Here is a 26,829-nt window from a genome sequence, read left to right as displayed (position 1 = left end):
ATTATCTTAAATAATAATTAATAAATTAAGAATAAAAATAAGTTACGGTTTTATGAATTCAATTGATTAGACATGTTTGTTCAAATGGGAGATGTGCAGCTTTATTTTTTCTTTCTTATTTTTTCAAAAGGTAGACTCTTACTTCCATAAAGTTTTTTTTTTTTTTTCATTAAAAAAGTTTGTTTTAATAAACCATATGTTCAACCAAAAAAAACTATCTATTTTCATTCATTTAAGGGTCATTGTAGCTGATGATTATAATAATAATAATGATTGTTTAATACTGTATACCGTGAAACTGTGATATTTTTGAGACGATTATCATACCGTGAAAATCTCATACCGTTACAACCCTAACTGTAGGCTCACTTTCTAAAATGTTCCTTTGTTGCTTCTATGATTGTTAGACATTAATTTAATTAAACTTTCATCAGCCAATCACAATTAAACAATAATATCAGATTATGCTTGGATTACAAATTTGCATGATCATATGCACCCTAGATTTATGTTTGTAGTATTTTACGACAATAAAAAAATAAAAAACTGTGGTATTGGTGCATGGTGATGGTTTTGTGGCTTAAATCATGAATATCACTAATCCAGCTAATCAAAGAGTGTTTTCAACAAACCAGCCTTGCTGTGCTCTATGAAACACTCAGACAATGTGATTAAAATGTTGGCTTAATGTTGAGGAAGCACACACTGGTGTCTCCAAATAATTACAGGGGAAGTTATCTGGCAGTTATTGGCTCTGGAACCCCTGTGAAGTCATTAGGTAATCTCATTAGGTAATAATGACCTCATTGGCTTGTTCCTTTACCTCCCAACTGGTGTAAGCGAGCAATTTGGGAATAAATAAAATCAGGATGTTGTGCGTATCTGCATTGTTTTCAGTTCTCTCCCCCCATCCATTTCTGTTATACTTAAATTTTTTAAGTAGGATACCAAATATCCAAACTCCAGCAACAATGACAGTGAATGAAACACCAGCAGTTTTTAGCGTTCAAAGAAGGAACAAAATGCAGGAGAGTAACATGTTGGTGTGTTTGATGTGAAAAAATATCTTTGCATCATTGCTGTTTCTTTGAGGGCAGAGAGACAGATTCTCCAGAGACCCTACATCTCCTCCAATTAGATATGAGAGCAGTGAAGTACGCCTTCTTTCTTTCTTTCTTTCTTTCTTTATTTCTTACTTTCTTTCTTGGTCATACTGAAATTTCAGGATGGCCAATATGATAAGCCAATAATTACGTTCATGTTATGTCCGATAACTGCCCAGTGTTACTACTACAGTGTTACCAAATCTATACTACCCTAACTATTGTTAATAAAAAATAAAAAAAACATTATAAAAAAGAAATAGTGGTGTACAGTTGGCATCACAATGTTATAATGTACAGTATGAAAGTTAGTCTCTACCAGCCTCTGTGTCGCTCTCTAGGTCTTTCTGTTTCTCTTTGCCCACATCTCTGCCAAACCTGACTGTTTTTGCTGTGTGATCCTCAACTATACCTGCCAGAATTGGGAGTGCAGTAGTCATCCATCTTCAGGGCATACTTTGGCACTGTGGATGTTAAATTAAAAATGTATAGCCAACAGAACTAGGTCATATGCACTTTAAGTGTCGAAGACAGCGCTTAGAAAATGAGCATCATCAATCAAACCTGTGAGTCTGCAATGCTTTGTGAATTCAGCAACACTACAGCCCAATTATAAACGTTGATAGACTGGAGACAATGTTTGTTTTTCGGCAAAATGTAAACTTTTCAACTGTAACCACCAACTGTGTAGATTAAACGTTTGCAATTATGTCGCATTTTGTTAATCACTTTGTTATCTTTAAGCTCTTGTTCCTGTCTTCTAGAACAGTTCAGCTCAAATACTATCCTTAACTTTGTCTCTGAAATAAATTTTAGGTATTTTATGTTGATGTTGTTTTTAGTTTTTATATTCAACCATCTCTTGTAAGTTTAGATATCAAATGATTCCTGCTTTGAGAGTTATTTTTTTCAGGTGTCTGAAAATCCCTTTAGATGCATGAATCCCTGTCGTAACCTCTCAAACTAAATGAAAGCTGTAGTTTTCAGCGTTTAGAACAGACTGTTCATTTCCTCTGCATGGCTCCTATGATTGGCAGCTGACATTCTGAGTAATGATAAGGATGGCAAAGAGAAATATCATATCACTGAGATAATAATAGACCAGGGACTCTTAAAAGCTGGGGAGAGAACAAGCGAGATTACATTCTCTGATGACTTTTGCACCGCTGAACACTGAGCGCACCCAACTACAAGTGTCTCATATAGTTATTTAAAGTGGTGGGACGCTGATTTAAATATAGTATGTATAACTGTCAACTTATATAAAATGGGTATTCATAACTTTTTTATTTTGTTTCATTTGCGAAAATGAGATTTTGGCCTAATAAATAGAAAGTGGGGATGCATAGAACTACATATTTTCATAATCAGCTAGTCAGTGGGTTGTCTGAAGGACTAGTTGAGTACACCGTCTTAGCCCTGGATAATTGGGCTGATTTATGGTCCACCACACATAGGAAAAATGTGTGTGTTAATGAGCAGCTAGATGGTCTGCATCTGAATGTAACCAAATGCTTGAGGTCCTGAGATGTGCTTTTAAAGTCGGTATGAAAAAAAAAGTTTATCGTCTTATTGTAAATGATTCTTCAATGCTTTCCTTATTTTTATATTTGACCTCGTAATTTTTAATCAAAATGTAGAAACTTGATCTTCCGGTGACTTCTCCAATTATTTTGATTCACTCACTGCTCAAACTCCACCCGTCTTTACAATCGCCGCAAGCTTTCATTCAGATCTGCCTGCATCCAATCAACAACCGTTGGGTTGAACCAAGTTCACGCCCTACATTTTTTTCCTTTTTCGATAATCTGTTTTACTTAGATCTATCAATATGGAAGAAACTACTTCTGTTCATTGCGACTTTAAAAGTTTTACTATTTTTAACTTGACACAGCTTCCTAACACAAAATTCAATGTGTGAGACATTGAAAAAACAGAACGAGACCCGATGCAGTGGCCAATTTAAATCTAAAACAACGACTAGAAAAACTATTAATTTGGCCATGCTGACCCATCGCTAATAGAAAGCACACTTTTCTTTTCTTTCTTTTCTCTTTTCTTTTGATAAGTTGTTTAAACTGAGTTCATACAGCAATAACACTTAAGTGAGATGATGTGATAATGCACGTTAAAACGTGCCATTTGTTGCATCTCACAGCCACATTTTGCTCTCTCATTACAAAAGCCCCTGGGTCTGCTAAACAGCTCTCTGTATTTTTGTTTGTGAATGTGACCAGAAAGAAACAGTACTTGTATGATTTTGAAGTGCAGCAGATGCAGATGACTGCCAGTTTAAATAGCCACACTGATACTCCACTCCCCGTGGTTTTCCGCATTAGTTCAGAGCAATCTCTAATTTTTTCCGGTCCTTTATGAGCAGTTCAGTAGGTGGGCGCCTTTTGAACATGACTGCCGTTTAAGTATTTTCCCTCCCACATCGTTCCTTCTCTCTTAGAGGATTCACACACAAGTAGAGCTGCCTGACGGGCTCTGATGCGATGTCTCTTCACTTCAGCGTGACCTTCGACTCATAGTCAGTAGGCGCAGTGATAAAGAGTGCAGTGATGACTGTGACGTCTGTCAGATGTCATAGGACTAGAGCTGTCTGATGCTTCACAAGTCTCAATAGTAGTTTTAGCTGTCATTTTAAGGGCGCTTGGTAAGCCGCACAGCCCTCTGAGTTTCAGAGCAGATGGCCTCTATCAGTGCTGCCAGTTTTGATGCAACAAGTACTGGCCAATCAGAGCCAAGCACTGCTGCTTTAGCCTGATTGCACTGTGGAGGTTTATATACTACACTTTAAGCCTCTGGCAATAGATGCACTTTCACCGAATTTTTACCATTCTGTCTCACTTTGGTGAGTTGATCGATTCCAAATAAAATGGAAAGTTATTCACAGTCATGAAAGCATTGGGTTTGGACCTAAAAAACTTTTATATCACAGGCTGCCCAAACTAACTTAACTTAGTAATGTAAGCCCGACTATCAGTCCAATGACGGTTTTCCAATAATACGGGTGAAGGTCTTTGTGCGTTACTGTCTTTCCTTTTACACAACACAACAAGATTAAATGAAATACATTTTCTCATACAGTATGTATTACCTCGTTATTTCATCTGACTCCATAAATGAAAAAGGTTTTAATGATATCTTGGCATCATTAAAAGTGAGTGAATGTTTGATTATTCTTTTTAACTCTTTAAAGCTGCAGTCCGCAGTTTTTCCTCTTTGTCGCCATCTCTGTTCGAAATCTGCAATTGCAGTTTTTCGCGGAATTATCAATTATCACTATACAATCTTGCCTTGCCTAGTGTGAAGGACCTCCATTAATAAATAAATAAACACTAAATAAACTATAAATAATCATTCCAAAGTTTGGGGTCAGTAATTAAAAATACATTTTTTAAAAAGTATACTTTTATTCGTAAATGTTACTTTTTTACACTTTATTCATCAAGGTGGGGGGGGGGTGTATCTAGGTTTCGGCAAAAATATTAAGCAGCACAAACGTTTTCAACATTGATAAGACAAAATAGATAAGACAATTGACAAGACAATTGTGTTTCTTGAGCACAAAATCAGCCTATCAGATTGATTTCTGAAGGATCATGTGACACTAAAGATTGGAGTAATGGCTGATGAAAATTTCTCTTTGCTATCACTGGAATAAATTACATTTTAAAATATATTAAAATAGAAATTGTAATAATATTTCAAAATATTACTGTTTTTATTAAAAAACATACTACATTACTACATACAGCCCCACACTTTTTGGACTTGATCAGTTTTTTCTTATATTGACCACAAATTCTAAGCTATTTTCTGTTTAAACAATGAATGAAATGAAAAATGCATTACTTTCTCTATATTCTTTTTCAAACAAGAACAGTTGCAAATAAGTATTGTCTTATTTGTACATGGTCAAAGGGTACTTGTTTGGGCTATGATTCAGCAACATTCTGTTTGCATGCTCCATTTCATCATGTCCAATCATGGGAAATAGATCACAGCTCTACTGTCTCTTGTATCCATGCAAATACAGCAGCAGGTCTAATGATTCTCACTAGTATAACTTCCCCTGAAACGGAGGTCTCTTAGTGTGCCGGTACTCTGGGGCTAGAACAGTATATCTCTGTGACAGGCTGGGGGGTGCGGGGGGATGGGCTGTGCATATTAATGCCTCACAGATCATGTTTGTATACAGGGCCAGGATCGAGCAGGCAGTCTGGGCCATGAATCCTCATCATTCGAGAGTTCTAGCAGGATGGTGAAGCTAAAGCTGGAGGGAGTGTGTATGTGTGTGAGGGATGTTAACTTCTCAAACAACCTCCCATTTTGGTGGTAGTGGAGATATCTGCCATATTAAAAATAAAATGGGTACTGCTCATAAGTCCTTCAGGCTAATCACATAGCCAAGGCATCAATTGCTAGTTTACTCAGAATTACTCAAACTGTTACTAATACTAAGTATCATATTTTCTAAGCCAACATAATCTTGTCAACACTGGTTTCCTTACCAAACCCACCACTACCCTAGGATTTAACCAATCACTGCTGAAACCCTATGCACTCCGAAGAAATATCTTAGAGGAATGTCCTTCTCTGAGAGCATGCCACCTTGATCGAAAGAGTGAGGAGAGACAGAAACAAGGGCTTCAGGGATCAATTACAGAGGTCTTGAGTTATAGGACGGCTACTGTTTCATTTACGGTTATTACACTGGAGGATTGTTTGCAGAAACAGAGAGTTTATTAAGCACTACAAAGAACCAAAAGACAGGAGAAAAGAGGGTCTTCTTTCCAACCATGTGGCTTCTCTGGTTCACTGATGGTAAACAAGGAAAAAGCTCTTGTACTGAGTACAGTGGTGGAATATTTTAATGTTTAATGTACAGTTATTGGGATTAGGATTTTGGACCAATGAGATTTTGCTGTGGGTGAGGCTACTGAACACAACGCTAGGAATAGAAACCAAGCCATCAACAAAATGACCTGTTACTCGTAGCTTTTATTGCATGATGTTTCAATTGTATTTATTTTATTATATGCTTTTGTATTTATTTTATTCATAAGGTGTTCATAAGGACTGCACAGGGCTTTGGCAGAGCCCCTATATAGCTGACTAATTACAAAACATTATCAATCACAGTCCTTACCTTATATTATCAAACATCTCCAGTGAGGAATCTACATCTGGATGAACACAGGGAAAGAAAACCTGGACACACACCAGCAGTGTCATTCGAAGTATTTGTTAATGTTCCCATCCTTTTAGTCTTATTAAAATGTCTTTGTTTTCAGTCACTGGACTGCAGAGAAAGCAAATGATGAGACAATTATAGAAACAATCACCTGAAAGGCACATAAAAAGTTATAGTGAGAGACTAACACACACACATACACACAGTGCACACACTCAAGAGGACATCAGGTTCTAATCACGGTGGTGTTTTAATCAAATCCACGACCTCTCCGCTAATCGCTGGTGACATTACAGTTCCAGATAAAGTAGGAGAGGAGCGTGCTGGCCTCGACTCCTCGTTTCACTGTACGTTTCCCATTAACCCTCAGGTGAGGCTTTTATTAGGATTTAATCAGGCCTCTGTTTTCTGATCCTGGAGAGAAAGTATGTTAAAACAGCAGAGACGAGAGAGAGAATTAAAAGACTACAGTGCCTTTGCTCTCATTTTATTGAATTGGAACGTCTATGTTCTCTGTATTGCTACGCACTGACAAAACAAGTTAATTGTTTTCATTTATATTTTGCCTTTTTATATCCATCCAGCCATTCCATCTATCTGAGAATTGAACCCATGTCCTTGGTGTTGCTAGTGCCTTACACTTTGCAGGTTGAGCTGCTACAGGAACACAAACCTGTGAGATAATGTGAGCTCCACCTTTTTTTTTTTTTTATCAATTTATTGTTTAATGTAAATCAATATAAATGAATAAAAAATCTGGAAAAAAAACTTTACTATTGTACTGGCTCAAGGAAAGTACAGATGAAAACAGAGGTCCAAATAAAACAGATCTGTAAATACTCAGGTTTGCTAATAGCATTCAAGGTCATTATTCAGACTGATTCTCCTGCAAATTGAAAATTAGAGCCAAAAGAGGAAGGAAATAGGAGACACTAATCAATTTTAGGCTTTATCAGAGATGAGACACAGTAGGGGAGGGGGTTCGTGTTCGTGCTCTACCTACCAGGCAAGATGTCCAGTGTGTGTGAGGTGTTGGGTGAATGTGTGATTTCGAGATGCACTGATCGACTAGACAGGGACCAGAATCGGAAGATTTTCCTCATGATCAGCCCGGACCGGTGACCGGCCCGTCAGTCTCACGTCTGGTCCGTTTTGTGTCCAGCGGCACAGGCAAAAACACCAGCTGTGCGTTCTCGCTATCTTCTCTCCAATGGTGAATTGACAAACACCCGCCTCCTCTCACTTACACGTCTCATTCGCTCCGGTTAAATAGTGCTTGTATTGAGCATCATTTTACTAATTCCCGCAGATTTAGTAGATTTAGTAAAAAAAAGTTTAAATTGCTAATTGTGTTTAAACCTTGTATTATATAGCAATTCTTCACACAATTACCAACTAACTGCAAATAAATATGTTTTATTTACCCGCCATAGCCCCTTTTTACTTTTATGTGGTGCTTGACGAGTGTAAATGTTAGACACTGGTTATATGGATTGTGTGTCTGTGTGTGTTCCTAACACCCCAGTAAAGTGATGGGGACACTATACTGTAACAAGCACCGTCCTTCGGATGAGACGTTAAACCGAGGTCCTGACTCTCTGTGGTCATTAAAAATCCCATGGCACTTCTCGTAAAGAGTAGGGGTGTAATCCCGGTGTTGTGGCTAAATTCCATCCCATAGCCCTTGCCAGTCATGCCTCCTAATAATCACCCTTCCATTGAATTGGCTCTATCACTCTCTCACCTCTCCACCTATAGCTGGTGTGTGGTGAAATATCACATTCTGAACTGGCGCCGTTGTACTGTGGCTGCCGTCGCATCATGCAAGTGGATGCTGCACACTGGTGGTGGTTGAGGAGAGATCCCCTCACTGGATTGTAAAGCGCTTTGGGTGTACAGTAGTACATATGAAAGCGCTATATAAATGCCTCATTCATTCATTCATTCATTCATGTGTGATTTGGTCAGTCTCTTCTGTGTGACATCTGGTACTAAGGGTTCATACAAGAGGTGAAAGATGCAGACAGCTGTAGAGGATTGTTTCAACCTGAAGCCCTTTGTGCCAAGCCACAGAATAGGTATTCTTGTCAGCCTCAGGGCATCAGATCAGAAGGGCACATCGCACACACACACAAACACTCACACAGAGAATGTCTTTTTTTTTTGATGATGACATCTGACAGTAGTGTAACTCGGCAGAGAGGGGGGTTTTTTTGGCTTTGAGTGTCTGTGTGAAAGTTTGTGTGCATGTCTGATGCTCTGACTGAGAACATCACACTGTTTATGAATAGGCGAGATTGCATTCCACTTTTTCTTCCACACAAAGATGAGCACCCACTCTCAGAGAGCAAAACAGAGAGACAGAGACTTTTCTGTGCTGAAGGGCTTGAATGGGCAGATGTTGTCTGGGCATTAAATGTGTGTACATGCTTGTGTTTGTGTGTGTGTGTGTGTGTGTGTGTGTGTGTGTGTGTGTGTGTGTGTGTGTGTGTGGCCTGGTAAACCCTACATTATGGGGACAAAATGTCCCCACAAGGATGGCAATATCCGAAATCCTTGTTCGTGTGGGGACATTTTTTGGTCCCCATGAGGAAAACGGCTTATAAATAAAAAAGTTATGTTTTTTTGAAAATGTGAATTTGCTGAAAGGTTTCTGTGATGGGTAGGTTTAGGGATAGGGTTAGTGTAAGGGAATAGGATATACAGTTTGTACAGTATAAAAATCATTATGTCTATGGAAAGTCCCCATAAAACATGAAAACACTACGTGTGTGTGTGTGTGTGTGCGTGTGTGCGTGTGTGCGTGTGTGTGTGTGTGTGTGTGTGTTGTGTTGTGTTGAATTACAGTCCAGACCGCTAACAGATGGAGTGGAGCGGTGTTGTTTTACAATGTTCTATGGAAGGTCAAGGGGTCTTAGTGCATCTCATAATGATACACTACTGTTTAAAAAAAATATACATATATTTTATGCATTTGGCAGATGCTTTTATTCAAAGCAACTTACATTGCATTTCAAGGTACACATTTTTTTGGTAACATTTTTCTTATCAGTTCTTGCTCTCCCTGGGAATTGAACCCATGATCTTGGCGTTGCAAGCGCCAATGCTCTACTGTTTGAGCTACAGGAAAGCAATTATTTGATAAATGCTCAATTAACATTTCTTGTTGCTTTATATTAACAGTTTTGCTGCTTTAAATTTTAGTTGAAACCTTGATGCAGTTTTTTTTCAGGATTTTTTGATGAATAGAAAGTTCAAAAGAACAGCATTTAAAAAAAATATCTCTTGTAACATTATAAATGTCTTTAATGCATCCTTGCTGATTGTTCATTTCTTCTTTCTTTCTTTTTTTTTGTTTGATTTTTGATTTTTTTAAATTATTTTGTTATGCTATTGACTTCAGCACAGACTGACATTAACTTGTTATAGAGACAGTCATCACTCAGCACTGATCTAAGTTATCTACTTATTATTGTGCATCATTATCAGAAGCGTACCGCAAAACTGTTACCAGTCCATTTTACTTACACAATTTCTGAGTGAAGCAGGATATTCAACAAGAAAAAATCCAGGACAAGAAATGATTAGATCATGAAAAGCTACATGCCACAAGAAGTCAGGTACTGGAAGGGGTTAAAAGGGTAAATAGGGATTTATGGAATTATTTAAGGCATTTCAGAGGCAGAACTTTGAATAAGTTTTGATAAAATATTACTACATTTTGCTTTGCATTGTGCACTATTTGAAGCCTCCTTTTCACTATGTCCAACAAATACAGACTGGATGTCATTAATTTCGAATGGAGAGATTTTAATGGAGTTCTTGCGTATGGGAATTTTTTAGGTCACGTGTGACCCAGTGTGATACATTATAATCAAAACTATGAGCGTGAGGTGAGAATTACTAATTATTATTTCTGTAAAATGGGCAGAAATAATAATTTTTACATAATAATTTACATTGATTAGCCCTAGAAAACCTACTGTGCTTTTCTTTCAGATGTAGGCCTATTTGTTTTGTGTGGATATATTCATACATTCATCATTCATTCATTTTACATAAGCAAAGGTAAACGGCTGCTTCACGAACAATTAAAAAACTTCTGTGCGACTGCCACTAGGGGGCGAAATGCGACAATCGTATTGTACGCTAATGTTGGAGATTGTGGAAAAGTGGCTTAAGCCATTTCATACACTTGTTTTTAGCCTTGGTCTGATCCAACATGACTTACATGAGCAAATGACATCACCTCCTGCTAGAGGCTCTGTGGATATAGTCTCCTCCTGGGCTCCCTTAAAGACAGCCATCTTATTAGCACTGGCCTTACACACACATGCACATGTACGCTCCACCCTCGCTCTAATACAACCCATCTCTTGTTTTTAATTGGCTCTCATTATAAACCAAACTGCTGCTGTAGCTCAGCAAGTCTCCAGAAATGTTAGTTAATGGTGGAATGTGCTAGAAAGCCAGCAATTAGCCGCAGCTGACAGGCGAGAGAAGAGCCGTGCTGGCCGCTTTGATGACTCCCCTGTTCGGCCAAGATGACTGTTTGTTTAGGCTGCAGGGATCCAGAGGGACGAGCACTGTTTCATTTAACATAAAAAAAAAAACAGCCTAAAACAAAAAAACAGGTTCCTTATAAACAGCCTCTGTGTTTTGGCAGACCTGCAGAAATAGGGATGATTAATTCACATGCCTGACAGTGCCGTGGGGTATTCAAATGAAAGATTTTTTTTTTTTTTTTGGTGGAGCAGGGGTTTCAGAGCTGTGGATAGTATCAGACTGTTTGTTTTTCATTGTCTGTTTGTTCTGCTTTCTTTTTTTATTTCTTTTATGGAATCTCTCTATTTTTTTTTTTTTACTTTTAAAAGTTTACATATATTTGTCGTTATTTATTTATTTTTACAGATTTAAAGGTGATGTAAGCTGCTGATTTATGCTCATTTCAACCACACACCCTCTCTGCAAAACCCCGCCTCAAAAGACTTGCAAAATGATGGACAGAAAGAGAGTGTCTGTAATTGGCTATTGATTCTGATTGGCTTCTGATTAGCACAATTAAATTGTAACGTGCTGATCTACCCTGCGGGATATAAGTTGGCATACACTTGCTGCATGTCTCATAAAACATTCAGTGTGAACATCTGGGAGAAAGGGCAGACATATAGATAAATCTGAAAAAGCGTGACACCGCGAAAGAGAGCTCAATTCAGTCCGTCTTTCAGAAAGCCGAATTTCAGACAGTACGAGTACTGAATTGAATTCTCTTTTGCATCTTTTCGCGCTTGAATGGACTAATACACACAAACGTTTCGGCGAGTATTCACGTAAACAGTCGGTTATGTCTTAAACGTAAACATTTGGGAGAATATTGGATGTGAATCAGTGTTTTGGATTCGTGTACAGTATTCGCCTTAAAGTGACAGCAGTCTAATAAACCTGCTGCTGTCTGTCATTAATGTTAATCAAAAAAAAAAAAAAAAAAAAGAATCACTCAATGCTCTTGACTGAATAACTTTATTTTTAATGTATGCTAATAAATATATCTGCTTGGAAGACTGAAGAATGTTCAATGCAATTTTGTTATAAAGAATGCATATATCAATTGAAAAGAAGAACATGTTCTTGTTTCTTTATGAGAAGTGGTTTTATTTAATTTTAAGATAAAGACATGTTATATGTCAAAGCAGTTAAATCTGTCTGTATTGGATGTTCAAAAGAGTATATAATGAGTTTGGAAATTTTAGAGTAATGGTTAATTGATGCATTAAAATGTAACTAAACCCATTATATTTACTATAGATTTAGTCGACTAAAATCTTATGATATTTAGTTGACTAAAACTAGACTAAAACAGTTTAGATGACTAAAATATGACTAAAACTAAATCAAAGTTTGCTGTCAAACTTAACACTGTTAAATACTGTACACTATAGTCAATAGGAACACACTTCACCAATTCATTTTAGTTACATTGTGTATTCTCTGTCTTTGCAGGTGAGCCTGCCCTAGCAAAGGAGAACAACTGCTTGAATGCAGCAAAGGCCTGCAACCTAAACGACACCTGTAAGAAATACCGTTCAGCTTACATAAGCCCCTGCACAAGTCGAGTCTCAACGGCTGAAGTCTGCAACAAACGGAAGTGCCACAAGGCCCTGCGACAGTTCTTCGACAAGGTGCCGCCCAAGCACAGCTACGGTATGCTCTTCTGCTCGTGTCCTCTTGGGGATCAGTCGGCCTGCTCTGAGCGCAGACGCCAGACCATCGTGCCAGCCTGTTCATATGAGGACAAGGAAAGGCCCAACTGCCTGACACTGCAAGCATCATGCAAGACCAACTACATCTGCAGGTCTGAACTGGTTTACAAAAGGCAACTTAAAATGTTATTCTCTTGAGCATTTTCTTAATATTGTTAGGTTAATGAAGTTCTAATAAAATAATAAATCATTAACACTTTACTTCAGTGAAAGGTTCGATTTCATAGATGTACATTTTTTGGATGATCGATCAAAAGTATAAACAATGCAGATTTATTTTCACAGCCTGCTTTGCTCATATTTACCAAGAGGAACAATAATTCTGAACACAACTACATATATAAAATAAAGTCTGCTTTTTACTTAAATTGTTATAATGGTATATATTTTTTTTTTATTATATTATTACATTACAAAACTGCTGAAAAGAGAAGCATTTCACTACATATGAAGAGTTCAGATGCAAAAGCCTCTAAGTGCCATCTGAAATTTTCTTCTAGAATGATCATTTTTATCAAGCTCGTATATTTAAGTTAAATAATTTCATTTAAATGGCAATGCAAATGACCTATTAATTGTCATTTAAGTGAAATTACTTAACTTAAATATACAAGCTTTATAAAAATGATCATTCTAGAAGAAAATTTCAGATGGCACTTAGAGGCTTTTGCATCTGAACTCTTCATATATAGTAGTAAAGTCCATACATCCACACTTCACGGCAACACTTATCTTGTGTGTGTTAACACATGGCAGTGCAAAATAAGCTATTTAGAGGTGCTAAGAAATGCATCACTGAATCTGAGAGGCAAGATCACAACATGTCATCTGTAATAACACGCCATCTGTATTAACACATATTCACCACTAGGGACAGAAATGGCTATGAGCAGCTAAGCTGCATCTATTGGGAAATAAAGTGTTTATTAAGGTAAGGCAAGAGAGCACATTGCGAGGACAATCGAGGTGATTATTGAAGTCTAGCAATAAAAACTGCAGCCCTAAATCTGGTTTGTGCAGGAAGGAAGCAACCCCAGAGTCCTCTAAGTGGCTTGTTAAGGATTCATTGGCACAACGTGGATGTAGTTTTGCCAAGCAAACGTCTTTAGGCACAGAGAGAGCGATAGCTAATGACCCTGCTCAATCAGAAGAGCCACCGCTTGGCATTCTGGGGGCACACTCAGACACTTATACAAATAAATGGAATATATTTGCACTTGTGCTCCGGGTCTGTACAGTTCACATTCTCCATTCTGCTCGCTTTTTTTCTCATTATTTGTCTTTCTCTTTATATCTATCCTGTTTATGTACCCATGATCATTTTGATGCTAGGTGTAGCCCCTAGCTGTACCAAGAGCTTCTGTGTAGTTGTGCAAAGATCCCACACTATTCCAACACCATGTGTCTTAGGACACACGGCACAGCACATTCATTTACACATTCCTTCTCCATCCTTAACACAACGACAGACTGCTGCTGAGAGTCTTCCAACACATTTAACAGCCAAGAACTGTGTGTGGTGTTTGCTTTACAAACACAGATTTGGCAACATATGTTTTATTTCATTTATAATGAACAGTATTTAATTATAAAGTAATGTTGCTAGTACTCATTGTACCAGAATAGATGTCAAGAAAAGGTGATAACTATTCTATATAAAGTGTGTATTTGGTGTTTCAGGTCTCGTCTGGCTGATTTCTTCACTAACTGTCAGTCTGAGCCCCGCTCTCTCTCTGGTTGTCTGAAGGAGAACTACGCTGACTGCTTGCTGTCGTACTCTGGTCTCATTGGTGAGTATGTCTTGTAACTTGGATAAACAAGTTCATACAAAACATCTGAGAAACAATGCATTTATAAGTGTATCTTTCATGCTGTACAACGTAAAAAAAATATATTTTTAATTAAATTGCAAATATGTGTGTATATATATATATATATATAATATATAACTTTATTTGAGGTATGTTTTTAAGAGATAATCCATGGGTAGCTGTGCAATAAACCGTTTTAATGCATAACGTGGAGGCAAATAACCGCCCAACGTGAAACGGAGCCTGCGGAGTGCATTCAAATCGTTTAATGCACAGCTAGACATGAATTATCCCGCTTATCCCATGGTCATTTGACCGCTTTGACAAGCTAAAGCTTTCATTGATGTTTGATTTAATTATTTTAAAAACAGCAATGTTACTTCCTCCTTGCTGAGTAATATAATGTAGCGGTTTTAATTAATGATTTAGTAAGTTAATTTATTAATAAAAGTCTCGAGGGCAGCATTGACAACATGTTTCTGTTCTCCTGTTTCTGTGTGTACAAGTGACGTGTGTGCTTCCATGAAAGCAACGCATTAATATAGAACAGTGATTAAACTGACTTGGAACTACCTGTGCTGAACTAACAGTTTTATTGCACACCTTCCAGCCAATCAGAATCAAGTATTCAGACAGACCATGATATATGATCATTAACTAATACTGGGTGACTGCTAGTTCTCTTCATACAATCCACTGAGATACATATAGAGAAAGCATATGTGAAAGCGTGTTTGTTCTCTAGTTCTTTATGTTTTGCTTGTGCTGGAAGTCTTCCCAATGTCGTGTGTGCAGCACTACACAGAAACAGCAGCTGGACACATGGGAATACAGCAGTGCAGCTATTAATCTGTGATTAGCTCATGTTGTTGTTCTACCAGTGGGAGACTGTTTCACTTTGTGGGCTAACAGTGTCACATCCCCACAGCATAGTTTTTATGAGGCACACTGCACCAAAATTATTATTTTTTAAGAAAGCTCAGTGAGAAGAAGATAACAGCTAATCTAAGATGACAAGGCACACATCAAGCATATTTTTAGCTTTAAAATTCGAAACTGATGCTTTAATTTTTAAAATACAATATTCCTAAAGAATGTTGGAACATGTATTCTTTTGTTATCCAGGTACGGTGATGACCCCAAATTATCTGCGTTCACCCAAGATCAGCGTGTCTCCATTCTGCGACTGCAGCAGCAGCGGCAACAGCAAAGAGGAATGCGACAGATTCACAGAGTTCTTCACTGACAACACTTGCCTGCGTGAGTTACTGCTCTGGCCCCGACTCTCCCTGCTTCTGTCTAAAGTAAAATCTGAGGCACACTTGCTGATTTACATGTAGAGTTTGTGTTAGGGCTGGGCCATATAGCTAAACAAATAGATCTCTTTTTTACATTTTCAGTCTTTTGATGAGATCTAAACATTTTGAATTTGTTTTGCTGCAAAACCAAATCAAAATGTTTAGGGCCCAATTAAATGAAAACAGTAAAGGTTATTCTCTATATCAGTAACTATATCAGTAAGCACTGTTTCTGAACTACCTAAAATGCCTCAATTGTAGTCTTAAATATTTTTTCTTCCAGGCACGCACACGTCACAATATTCCTTATTTAAATAATTCCCGCCTAATGCACACACAAAAAAAGGGGGACGAGGCCTGGATCATTTGTATTAGTATTTGTTTCCTTTTTTCGCTCTTCCCAGTAGTTAAAATGTATTTTTAACACTATTCCTCAGCAGTATACAACCTCAACTTTTTGTTGTGTTCTTACCATTTTTCTAACGACTGCTCTCTGAACCATGCAGTTCAGTGCAGGTCAGAGGTTATAAATGACAAAGTTAACGTCACATCTGAAATGTGGCAGGTTTTAAAGAAACCAAAACTAAAACAGACTGTTCAGACAGAGGGTGGAAACTTAAATTATTTAAATTATAAATATTGAGTTTGTTGAACATCAAATTTTGTAAACATATTCTAGTAGACCCCATAAACAAAATTATGAACCTGTAAATGAGCATAATAGCACCCCTTTAAACAATTTACAGTGTTTTCACTTAGGAACATTTTGAGTGATGATGCCAAACTTATCTTTAAATCAGTTTGGAATTGCTTCATTGAAATGAGCCGTTTGAAATGATTAAACTTATATTGTAGTAGTATATATACAGTGAGGAAAATAAGTATTTGAACACCCTGCTATTTTGCAAGTTCTCCCACTTAGAAATCATGGAGGGGTCTGAAATTGTCATCGTAGGTGCATGTCCACTGTGAGAGACATAATCTAAAAAAAAAATCCAGAAATCACAATGTATGATTTTTTAACTATTTATTTGTATGATACAGCTGCAAATAAGTATTTGAACACCTGAGAAAATCAATGTTAATATTTGGTACAGTAATTACAGAGGTCAAACGTTTCCTGTAGTTTTTCACCAGGTTTGCACACACTGCAGGAGGAATTTTGGCCCACTCCTCCACACAGATCTTCTCTAGATCAGTCAGGTTTCTGGGCTGTCGCTGAGAAACACGGAGTTTGAGCTCCCTCCAAAGATTCTCTATTGGGTTTAGGTCTGGAGACTGGCTAGGCCACGCCAGAACCTTGATATGCTTCTTACAGAGCCACTCCTTGGTTATCCTGGCTGTGTGCTTCGGGTCATTGTCATGTTGGAAGACCCAGCCTCGACCCATCTACAATGCTCTAACTCAGTGGTTCCCAATTCCAGTCCTCGTGACCCACTGCTCTGCACATTTTGTATGTCTCTCTTATCTGACACACTCAGTTCAGTTCATGGAGTCTCTCCTAATGAGCTGATGATCTGGTTCAGGTGTGTTAAATAAGGGAGACATACAAAATGTGCAGAGAAGTGGGTCACAAGGACTGGAATTGGGAACCACTGCTCTAACTGAGGGAAGGAGGTTGTTCCCCAAAATCTCGCAATACATGGCCCCGGTCATCCTCTCCTTAATACAGTGCAGTCGCCCTGTCCCATGTGCAGAAAAACACCCCCAAAGCATGATGCTACCACCCCCATGCTTCACAGTAGGGATGGTGTTCTTGGGATGGTACTCATCATTCTTCTTCCTCCAAACACGTTTAGTGGAATTATGACCAAAAAGTTCTATTTTGGTCTCATCTGACCACATGACTTTCTCCCATGACTCCTCTGGATCATCCAAATGGTCATTGGCAAACTTAAGATGGGCCTTGACATGTGCTGGTTTAAGCAGGGGAACCTTCCGTGCCATGCATGATTTCAAACCATGACGTCTTAGTGTATTACCAACAGTAACCTTGGAAACGGTGGTCCCAGCTCTTTTCAGGTCATTGACCAGCTCCTCCCGTGTAGTTCTGGGCTGATTTCTCACCTTTCTTAGGATCATTGAGACCCCACGAGGTGAGATCTTGCATGGAGCCCCAGTCCGAGGGAGATTGACAGTCATGTTTAGCTTCTTCCATTTTCTAATGATTGCTCCAACAGTGGACCTTTTTCACCAAGCTGCTTGGCAATTTCCCCGTAGCCCTTTCCAGCCGTGTGGAGGTGTACAATTTTGTCTCTAGTGTCTTTGGACAGCTCTTTGGTCTTGGCCATGGTAGTAGTTGGATACTTACTGATTGTATGGGGTGGACAGGTGTCTTTATGCAGCTAACGACCTCAAACAGGTGCATCTAATTTAGGATAATAAATGGAGTGGAGGTGGACATTTTAAAGGCAGACTAACAGGTCTTTGAGGGTCAGAATTCTAGCTGATAGACAGGTGTTCAAATACTTATTTGCAGCTGTATCACAAATAAATAGTTAAAAAATCATATATTGTGATTTCTGGATTTTTTTGTTTAGATTATGTCTCTCACAGTGGACATGCACCTACGATGACAATTTCAGACCCCTCCATGATTTCTAAGTGGGAGAACTTGCAAAATAGCAGGGTGTTCAAATACTTATTTTCCTCACTGTATGTAGTAGAATGACAGGCTCTTTAGGAAAGTAAGGCCAAATAAAAAGTGACTGCTTCATTTATATGTAAGCTCTATTATATGTAAGACATTGACCAAGCAAATAAAAACACCTCGGGTGTGTTATTTTTCAAATAGTTTAACGGCCCGAAGGCAATTAGGCTATTCACTTATACAACGTTTACCACAACTCAATACATTGTTCAGATTATTTATTTCAAGACATTTGTCAGGTTTTTGTCCTCAAAACTCTCTTGTGTGTAGGACTAATTTCTTAAGCATCTTATTCCAAGTTTCCATTTCTAATTCCAAAACATAATTTAAGAGCTGATAACAGAGGCTTGATATGCAGATAGAGACTGATAGATTGCTTGATTGGTCTCAACAAAGTTCGTTGTTACTCCTCGATACTAAGAAATGTCATGTAGTTTTGCAGATGCGAAACTATATTATTGATAAAATTGCAGGGCAGCGCTGACAAGAAGTTTCTGTGTGTGAATGTTTCCGTCTGTGTGTCTGTACTGTGTGCATTTATGAGAGAGAGAGCGGAAGAGAGCAAGGTTTTCATAGATAATGAAATGCAATTTCATGAGGAAAACATGGAAATAGTTTTTCCTTTTTATCCAATTTTTTTTACTATATTTATTTGCTTGGTCAATGTCTTTGTAGGTTTTTTTGGTTCATTTGCTGTTGTAGGCTGTAAGGACCTTTGATATAACTGAAATCATTTGGCGAAGTTATAAGGAACTGTAATGAAGTCAAGACCTGCCTGGAACTACTTATCTATGCATTTAATTGGGGGAAAAAATGCACATCTTAGAACATTCATCAGTCAATCAGAATCAAGCATTCAACAGTCCTGTATATGGTACATAAAATAGGCACATCAATCTGAGCTTCAAACAACACTCCTCATCTCACTCTTCTGTTAGTTTTTTTTCTGTCTTGTTTTCTCTCCATTATACTCTGTGCGTCCGTCCATCCATGCCATCTCTTCTACTAACTGTCCATTTGTCTCATTCTCCCTTTGCTCTGTCCATCTCTTCAGACTCCAGCAAGTTGTTTTTCAAGGCTTTTAGCTGTCCTGCTGTCAGCCCGTTTTTACCTCTGCCTCTAAAAAGGCCCTTCAATCTTCCTTTTATGTGCACTTATTTCTTTACCCTTTCTCCTGTACGTCTCTCGCTCGCTACACATCCTTAACTGCACCAAGTGTTTCCTTTTGTTCCCGTAAACTCTTAGTATGGCGTGAAAGACAAAGTGGAAACAGCAAAGAGTGAGCTTTCAGGGAGGGCTTGTAGTACTGAAAGATCCATGAAGGGATCAGTTTAGAAAGCACTTGAACTAAGTTTCTTGTGCAGGACATTGTGGAAATGAATTGAAATAATAATGGACAAAGAAGGTCCTGTCAACCATCATGCCCAGGGCTTTTTGAAACGGCTCAATTCCCAGCTCAAAAATTGAATTGTGATTTTTCTGATAAAAAATTAGGAGATTAGGGTCCAATTCTTACTATTAACTAACTTTTAACTACGACTATTGGCTCAATAAACTCCTAATTACTGCTTATTAATAGTTAGTAAGGTAGTTGTTAAGTTTAGGTATTGGGTAGGATTAAGCGATGTAGAATAAGGCATTAATATGTGCTTTATAAGTACTAATAAACAGCCAATATCCTAGTAATATGCATGCTAATAAGCAACTAGTTAATAGTGAGAATTGGACCCTAAACTAAAGTGTTACCACATCAATAATAATTATTATTATGATTATTATTATTATAACTACTACTAAATTAAAAATGTAAAAATTACTAAATAAAAAAAAAAAAAAAAAAAAAAAAGAGGAACTATTACTGTTGTATTATTTGACTAAAATTACAGAGCTGCGTTCTCACACTTGAATAGCTCTTCATAGCTTCACTTGGTAAAATCACAGCCCTTGTGATTTTATAATCGCAAAGTAATCGTGCTGTTTAAGTTGTAGTTTGTTACTTATATATTATATATATTTGATTTAAAGAATGGCTGTATGTAGCTGGTAAAATTCACCATTTAGCCACTGTGGATGGTGGGCAAAAGTTTATTTCCCAATCTGATTGAGAGTCTACATGGAATATTTGAAACTAACTTTTAAAAATGCACACAACAAACTGTTTTACATCAGGACCATTTACATTGAATGAAGCACTGAAGGCAAAAAAAGTGATTAAAAATAATGATAAATGTAGGAATTGGAAAACTTTCTCTAAACCAATTCAATCAAAACAGCAAATAGATCAGATCTTCAAATCAGACTGTTTGGCGTGTACCACCATAGGGCAGGGTGGATTCACTGTAGGAAGAGTGTATCTGTGAACAGCCTGAGCTTAATTAGGGCCCAAGCCCTGAAAGGGCGAAGGCCCTATTGTTTTCGTAAGGATTATTTTTTAGGGCCCAAGCCCTGAAAGGGCGAAGGCCCTATTGTTTTCGTAAGGATTTTTTATTTATTTTTTTTTTTTTTGTGCCTTTTTGTGCCTTTTTGCCACTTTTAGGGCCCTTAACATGCTCAAAAACTCTTGAAACTTTGCACACAGGTCAGAACCCGCGGCCATCAGGGCCGGGCTGAAGCTGGTACCCTGGCGTGGCAGGGGGGCTCGACAGTGCCCCCTGGAATGGGGTCCGAAATCTTGGTCCATATATCAAACACGCTTGCATGTAATAATATGAAACTCAGTACACATATAGATCTCATCGGGCCGAACAACTTTCGTGCTCTAAGTTTTACAAAAGCCCAACAGGAAGTCGGTTATTATACGTTGTTTGGAAAACGCATACAATGGAATGTGAAATACTCCTCCTAGGGAATTCATCCGATCGCCACCAAACTCGGTGTGCATGAAGTCAAGACATTGAGGATGAATTCTTGCGAACTGATTTTTGATATCTCGAACGGTTTGGCCGTGGCGAGGAAACGAATTTATGGCGAATAATGGGACACAGGAAGTGTGTTATAACTTCTGCATACATTAACTGATCTTGATGAAACTTCCGCAGTGTGTTCGTTGTAAGAGGCCGATCACATGGATGTGACTATTGTGAGTCAAAGTTATAGCGCCACCAACTGGCTGCAGGAAGTTTGTCACTTTCAAAATGCTTTGAAATCACTCTCTTATTTTTACCCGATTTGCTTAAAACTTTATGTGTATAATGTAGACACACGGCAGATGTAGACCTGTGAAAGGATTATTGATATCTTAGATACTGTTGCCGTGGCAATGCATCAAACTTTAATATTCTTTTCGGATACTTTTGAGACTCTTCACATGCTTGAAAATGCATGAAACTCGACAGACACATCACATTTATTATCCAGTAGACATGTGCAAAGTTTCAGAAACGGGCGTGGTGGAATGGCTCAGTAGCGCCACCTTTAGTCAAAAATGGGGGCTTAGTTTTTCCTAGAATCACAAAACTTGGTAGGTGTATTGTTCTCATCAAGCAGGACAACTTTCTAATTTACACTCATTACCTCAGACCCACAGGAAGTCAGATATTTTGGTTTGAATGTGGATTTTCTGGAGAATTTTCTCTCTCTCTCTGTGTGTCTGTGTGTGTGTGTGTGTGTGGGGGGGGGGGGGGTTGTCTATTCCATTTAATCTTTGTTTTTCAAGGTTTCAGGGGCTTTTGGGGCCCTTAACGTGCTCAAAAACTGAAGCTGGTACCCGGGCGTGGCAGGAGGGCTCAACAGCGCCCCCTTGGACACGGTCTGAAAACTTGGTCCATATATCAAACACGCTTGCATGAATTAATATGAAACTCGGTACACATATAGAGCTCATCGGGAAAAGAGAAACACGAAGTAATATAACTTCTGCATACGTTAACTGATCTTGATGAAACTTCAGCAGTGTGTTTGTGGTAAGAGGCCGATCAGATGGATGTAACTATTGTGAGTCAAAGTTATAGCGCCACCAACTGGCATATATATATATATATATATATATATATATATATATAGCTGCGAGCAGCGATGGAGGGCCCAAGCCGGTGACACCGCCACCCCGGTGGCTTTAGTGTAACTAAAGCCACCAGGGTGGCGGTGCCACCGGCTTGGGCCTGCAATCGCTGCTCGCAGCTATATTTATATATATATGGTTTGTTTCTTTTAGTGCTGAGGGCTTTGAGGGGATGTTGAAGGAGACTCTTCAGGAGGTTAAACTGGGTTAAACTGCATCTTTATTTTTCTATCTTTCTTCCCCTACCCCCCCTCTCTCTCTTCTTCTCATTACCTCATTCTCTCGTGTCTCATTACCGGATTTCAGTGTTAAGGCATCCTGACAGTTCTGGGGGTTTGTTCCCAGCGCCGTCAGTATCTGGGTGTTTAGGAGGCTATGACGAAGCGCTTTGGCCTCACACCCTACACTCGCCCCTGAGCGTTATGCGTCTGTCTGCCCTTGGAACACGCTGTCCTCAGCACAGGATGGAGCAGAGCTAAGCTTCAGCAGAACAGATAGCTCAAGTAAAACTTTGAGATTGTTTAATAGTTTAAAAAAATATTAAGTTGGGAATGTTTATTTTCCCTCTAAATATCTTCAGGAGTCTTTGGCAAATGGAAAGTTCAAAAGAACAGCAGTTTTGTAACAATACGAAAGTGTTCATGTAATATACATACAGTGGGGAGAACAAGTATTTGATACACTGCCGATTTTGCAGGTTTTCACACTTACAAAGCATGTAGAAGTCTGTAATTTTTATCATAGGTACACTTCAACTGTGAGTGACGGAATCTAAAACAAAAATCCAGAAAATCACATTGTATGATTTTTAAGTAATTAATTTGCATTTTATTGCATGACATAAGTATTTGATACATCAGAAAAGCAGAACTTAATATTTGGTACAGAAACCTTTGTTTGCAATTACAGAGATCATACGTTTCCTGTAGTTCTTGACCAGGTTTGCACACACTGCAGCAGGGATTTTGGCCCATTCCTCCATACAGACCTTCTCCAGATCCTTCAGGCTTCGGGGCTGTCGCTGGGCAATATGGACTTTCAGCTCCCTCCAAAGATTTTCGATTGGGTTCAGGTCTGGAGACTGGCTAGGCCACTCCAGGACCTTGAGATGCTTCTTACGGAGCCACTCCTTAGTTGCCCTGGCTGTGTGTTTCGGGTTGTTGTCATGCTGGAAGATCCAGCCACGACCCATCTTCAATGCTTTTACTGAGGGAAGGAGGTTGTTGGCGAAGATCTTGCGATACATGGCCCCTTCCATCCTCCCCTCAATACGGTGCAGTCGTCCTGTCCCCTTTCCAGAAAAGCATCCCCAAAGAATGATGTTTCCACCTCCATGCTTCACGGATTGGATGGTGTTCTTGGGGTTGTTCTCATCCTTCTTCTTCCTCCAAACACGGCGAGTGGGGTTTAGACCAAAAAGCTCTATTTTTGTCTCATCCGACCACATGACCTTCTCCCATTCCTCCTCTGGATCATCCAGATAGTCATTGGCAAACTTCAGACGGGCCTGGACATGCGCTGGTTTGAGCAGGGGGACCTTGCGTGCGCTGCAGGATTTTAATCCATGGTGGCGTAGTGTGTATCTAATGGTTTTCTTTGAGACTGTGGTCCCAGCTCTCTTCAGGTCATTGACCAGGTCCTGCCATGTAGTTCTGGGCTGATCCCTCACCTTCCTCATGATCATTGATGCCCCACGAGGTGAGATCTTGCATGGTGCCCCAGACCGAGGGAGATTGACCATCATCTTGAACTTCCATTTTCTAATAATTGCGCCAACAGTTGTTGCCTTCTCACCAAGCTGCTTGCCTATTGTCCTGTAGCCCATCCCAGCCTTGTGCAGGTCTACATTTATCCCTGATGTCCTTACACAGCTCTCTGGTCTTGGCCATTGTGGAGAGGTTGGAGTCTGTTTAATTGAGTGTGTGGACAGGTGTCTTTTATACAAGTAACAAGTTCAAACAGGTACACTTAATAAGGTAATGAGTGGAGAACAGGAGGACTTCTTAAAGAAAAACTAACAGGTCTGTGAGAGCTGGAATTCTTACTGGTTGGTAGGTGATCAAATACTTATGTCATGCAATAAAATGCAAATTAATTATTTAAAAATCATACAATGTGATTTTCTGGATTTTTGTTTTAGATTCCGTCTCTCACAGTTGAAGTGTACCTATGATAAAAATTACAGACCTCTACATGCTTTGTAAGTAGGAAAACCTGCAAAATCGGCAGTATATCAAATACTTGTTCTCCCCACTGTATATATATATATATATATATATATATATATATATATATGTGTGTGTGTGTGTGTGTGTGTGTGTGTGTGTGTGTGTGTATTACATGAACACTTTCACAATTATTATTTATTTATCATTTTTACACAAACACTTTCACATTGTTAATGTGTGTTGCAGAAAAATGTGCTTATTTTAAGCTGGTCTTCATTTAATCAGAAAAAAAAAACAGTAGCCTGATATTGCAGTACATTTTCCTTTCTTTGAAACATAAAACCTTGTGGATATAAAGGTCTCCAGACATCAGCTGGTGGAGTGTAGACTGGATTCAAAGAACATGACTCATTGAGAGACATACACATGAGAGGAAACTACACGATTCATCTGCTGAAGAAAATGTGTCAGGGCTCATAGACTCAAAACAATGATCAAAGCGCTCGGAGCCTTGTGGGTCTTTTCCAGTATTTCCTAGAGAGATGGAGAAAAAATCATCTAAAAATAGAAACAACAAATTCATCCCGTGTTTGTTCATACTATTTACATTTGAGTATGATAAAATTAGAGGAGGAGATGAAAAAGAAACATTAAGAGGTAGCGTAGCGACAGAAAGAACTTAGCACTATGAGAGAGGGCGGACATTTCTGATAAAGAACAACACAACTACGCACAGTATGTGCCAAACATACTTGGGTTTTTCTTAAAAACTCTTCACAGACTAGTGTGCTATCTGTACTATTTCAGTGGAGATGGCAAAGAGAGCAAGAGCCTGTCAGTAGGACTGGGTATCGTTATTTATTTATTTTATTCCGATACGATACCTTGACTTCAATACAGGTTCCTGAATGATATTTTTTCGGGGGGGGGGGGGGTTTCCGATTTTATGAAATCCGTTTTAACAAGATTACAGTACATATTACCTAAAAAAAACATTGGTTTTATTTTTTCATTTTGTTGACTGTTTTACAGACTCAATGAATCATATAGGCCACTAGGGGGGCGGAACATATGCCTCACACTCGAGAGCATGCATAAAGCTTTCCACAATGCACTGGCAAAAGTAACCTAATGGTTATGAATGTGTAAGAGAAAAAAACAACAAGGAGACATTTTAATTGTTTATTAATAAACTAGTGTTTTCTGAGTCAGTGTTGACTACAAAGATGAAGTTGACGTTGCTGACTCGTCATCTCCGCAGTATAGTGAATGCGCGAGCCTTTAGAGAGAAATGGACCGTTCATCTGGATTACATAATCGGATTATTTGTTTTCTATTTGCATTGGTTTTGCTTAAAAATAGATATTTCAAGCTTTCTACATGCCTGTTTCTCATGTCTGTGAGGCAAGTAGCCAGTACCTCCAGTTATGAGCTTGATACACAGACAACTTTACGCGTGACTTGAACAAGATTTTATAAACTAGACTAAACACTTAAACTACTCTAACATACACATACATGCATGCATACAGTTTACCAAGAGAAAGAGAGCTGAAGCAGAATACAGGAAAGCAAGAAGTTATAGCATTGTTTGGAATTCAGCAGATCAACAGCCTTGAGCAAACCATCAGCTTAGTTCTAACACACCCTTCTTTAAAAGGGCTAAGGAAACTTAATGTATCAAATAATGAGACTAAGTTTGATACTTGCATGTCTCGCCCATTTGAATTAAACTGTCCTAATGCAATTTGTTGAGGCTCCAGTTGATCTTTGCTGATGTGGTCTTGATGAGAGAGAACCAGTGGGAGTCAGAGGATCTTTGGTGAATGGAAAGACAAGGCCGCAGCCTGGCACAATCTTGGGAGTCCTTAGAAAACTTCTAGTTCAGCATCATCTTCACATCAGCATTTCAGAAAGGGACTAAGAGCTGATCTTGTGATCACTGATTTTTAAAGCGTGAAGATGTCACACCCTCTGCAGGTGTGTGAGCCAATAAGAAGTTTTTTCCTTTGGAGGGAATTTCTTTACGACCCATTGTTCAAGCAGGCCTTTGAACATGTAGTTTGATTGGATGTTTAACACAAGAATCTTCAAGATTCTTATAATACTGATGCGTCACAAAGTTAGCTAAATGTAATGTCCTTAAAACCTATCTTTTTAGAAAAGCCTTTTATGGCTAAAAGTGTTATTTTAATGTTTCTGTTTTTACTCTGTTTTGCATTGTAGCACTTTGAGGTCATTGAATTGATGTAAAGTGTGTTATAAATAAAATGTATTATTATTATTATTATTATTATGTAAATTAACAGATGGGGGACGAAGATTGGAGTTTATAG

The 26,829-nt window shown here is 38.5% G+C and overlaps 1 protein-coding gene across 2 annotated transcripts in view; it reads left to right on the top strand.

The window, feature by feature from the left end:
• Positions 1-26,829, top strand: part of gfra1a (gdnf family receptor alpha 1a) — an 87,194-nt gene that overhangs the window by 50,664 nt on the left and 9,701 nt on the right. For both annotated transcript variants that reach the window (XM_084092801.1, XM_084092800.1), the window contains 3 exons: positions 12,307-12,658; positions 14,247-14,356; positions 15,503-15,637. In XM_084092801.1, coding sequence (XP_083948927.1) covers positions 12,307-12,658; positions 14,247-14,356; positions 15,503-15,637 — 597 coding nt within the window. The remainder of the gene's footprint in view (positions 1-12,306; positions 12,659-14,246; positions 14,357-15,502; positions 15,638-26,829) is intronic.

Source organism: Abramis brama (genome assembly GCF_963993115.1).
Source record: "Abramis brama genome assembly, chromosome: 19".
Lineage (NCBI taxonomy): Eukaryota > Metazoa > Chordata > Actinopteri > Cypriniformes > Leuciscidae > Abramis > Abramis brama.
This window is presented reverse-complemented; position numbering and strand designations above follow the sequence as displayed.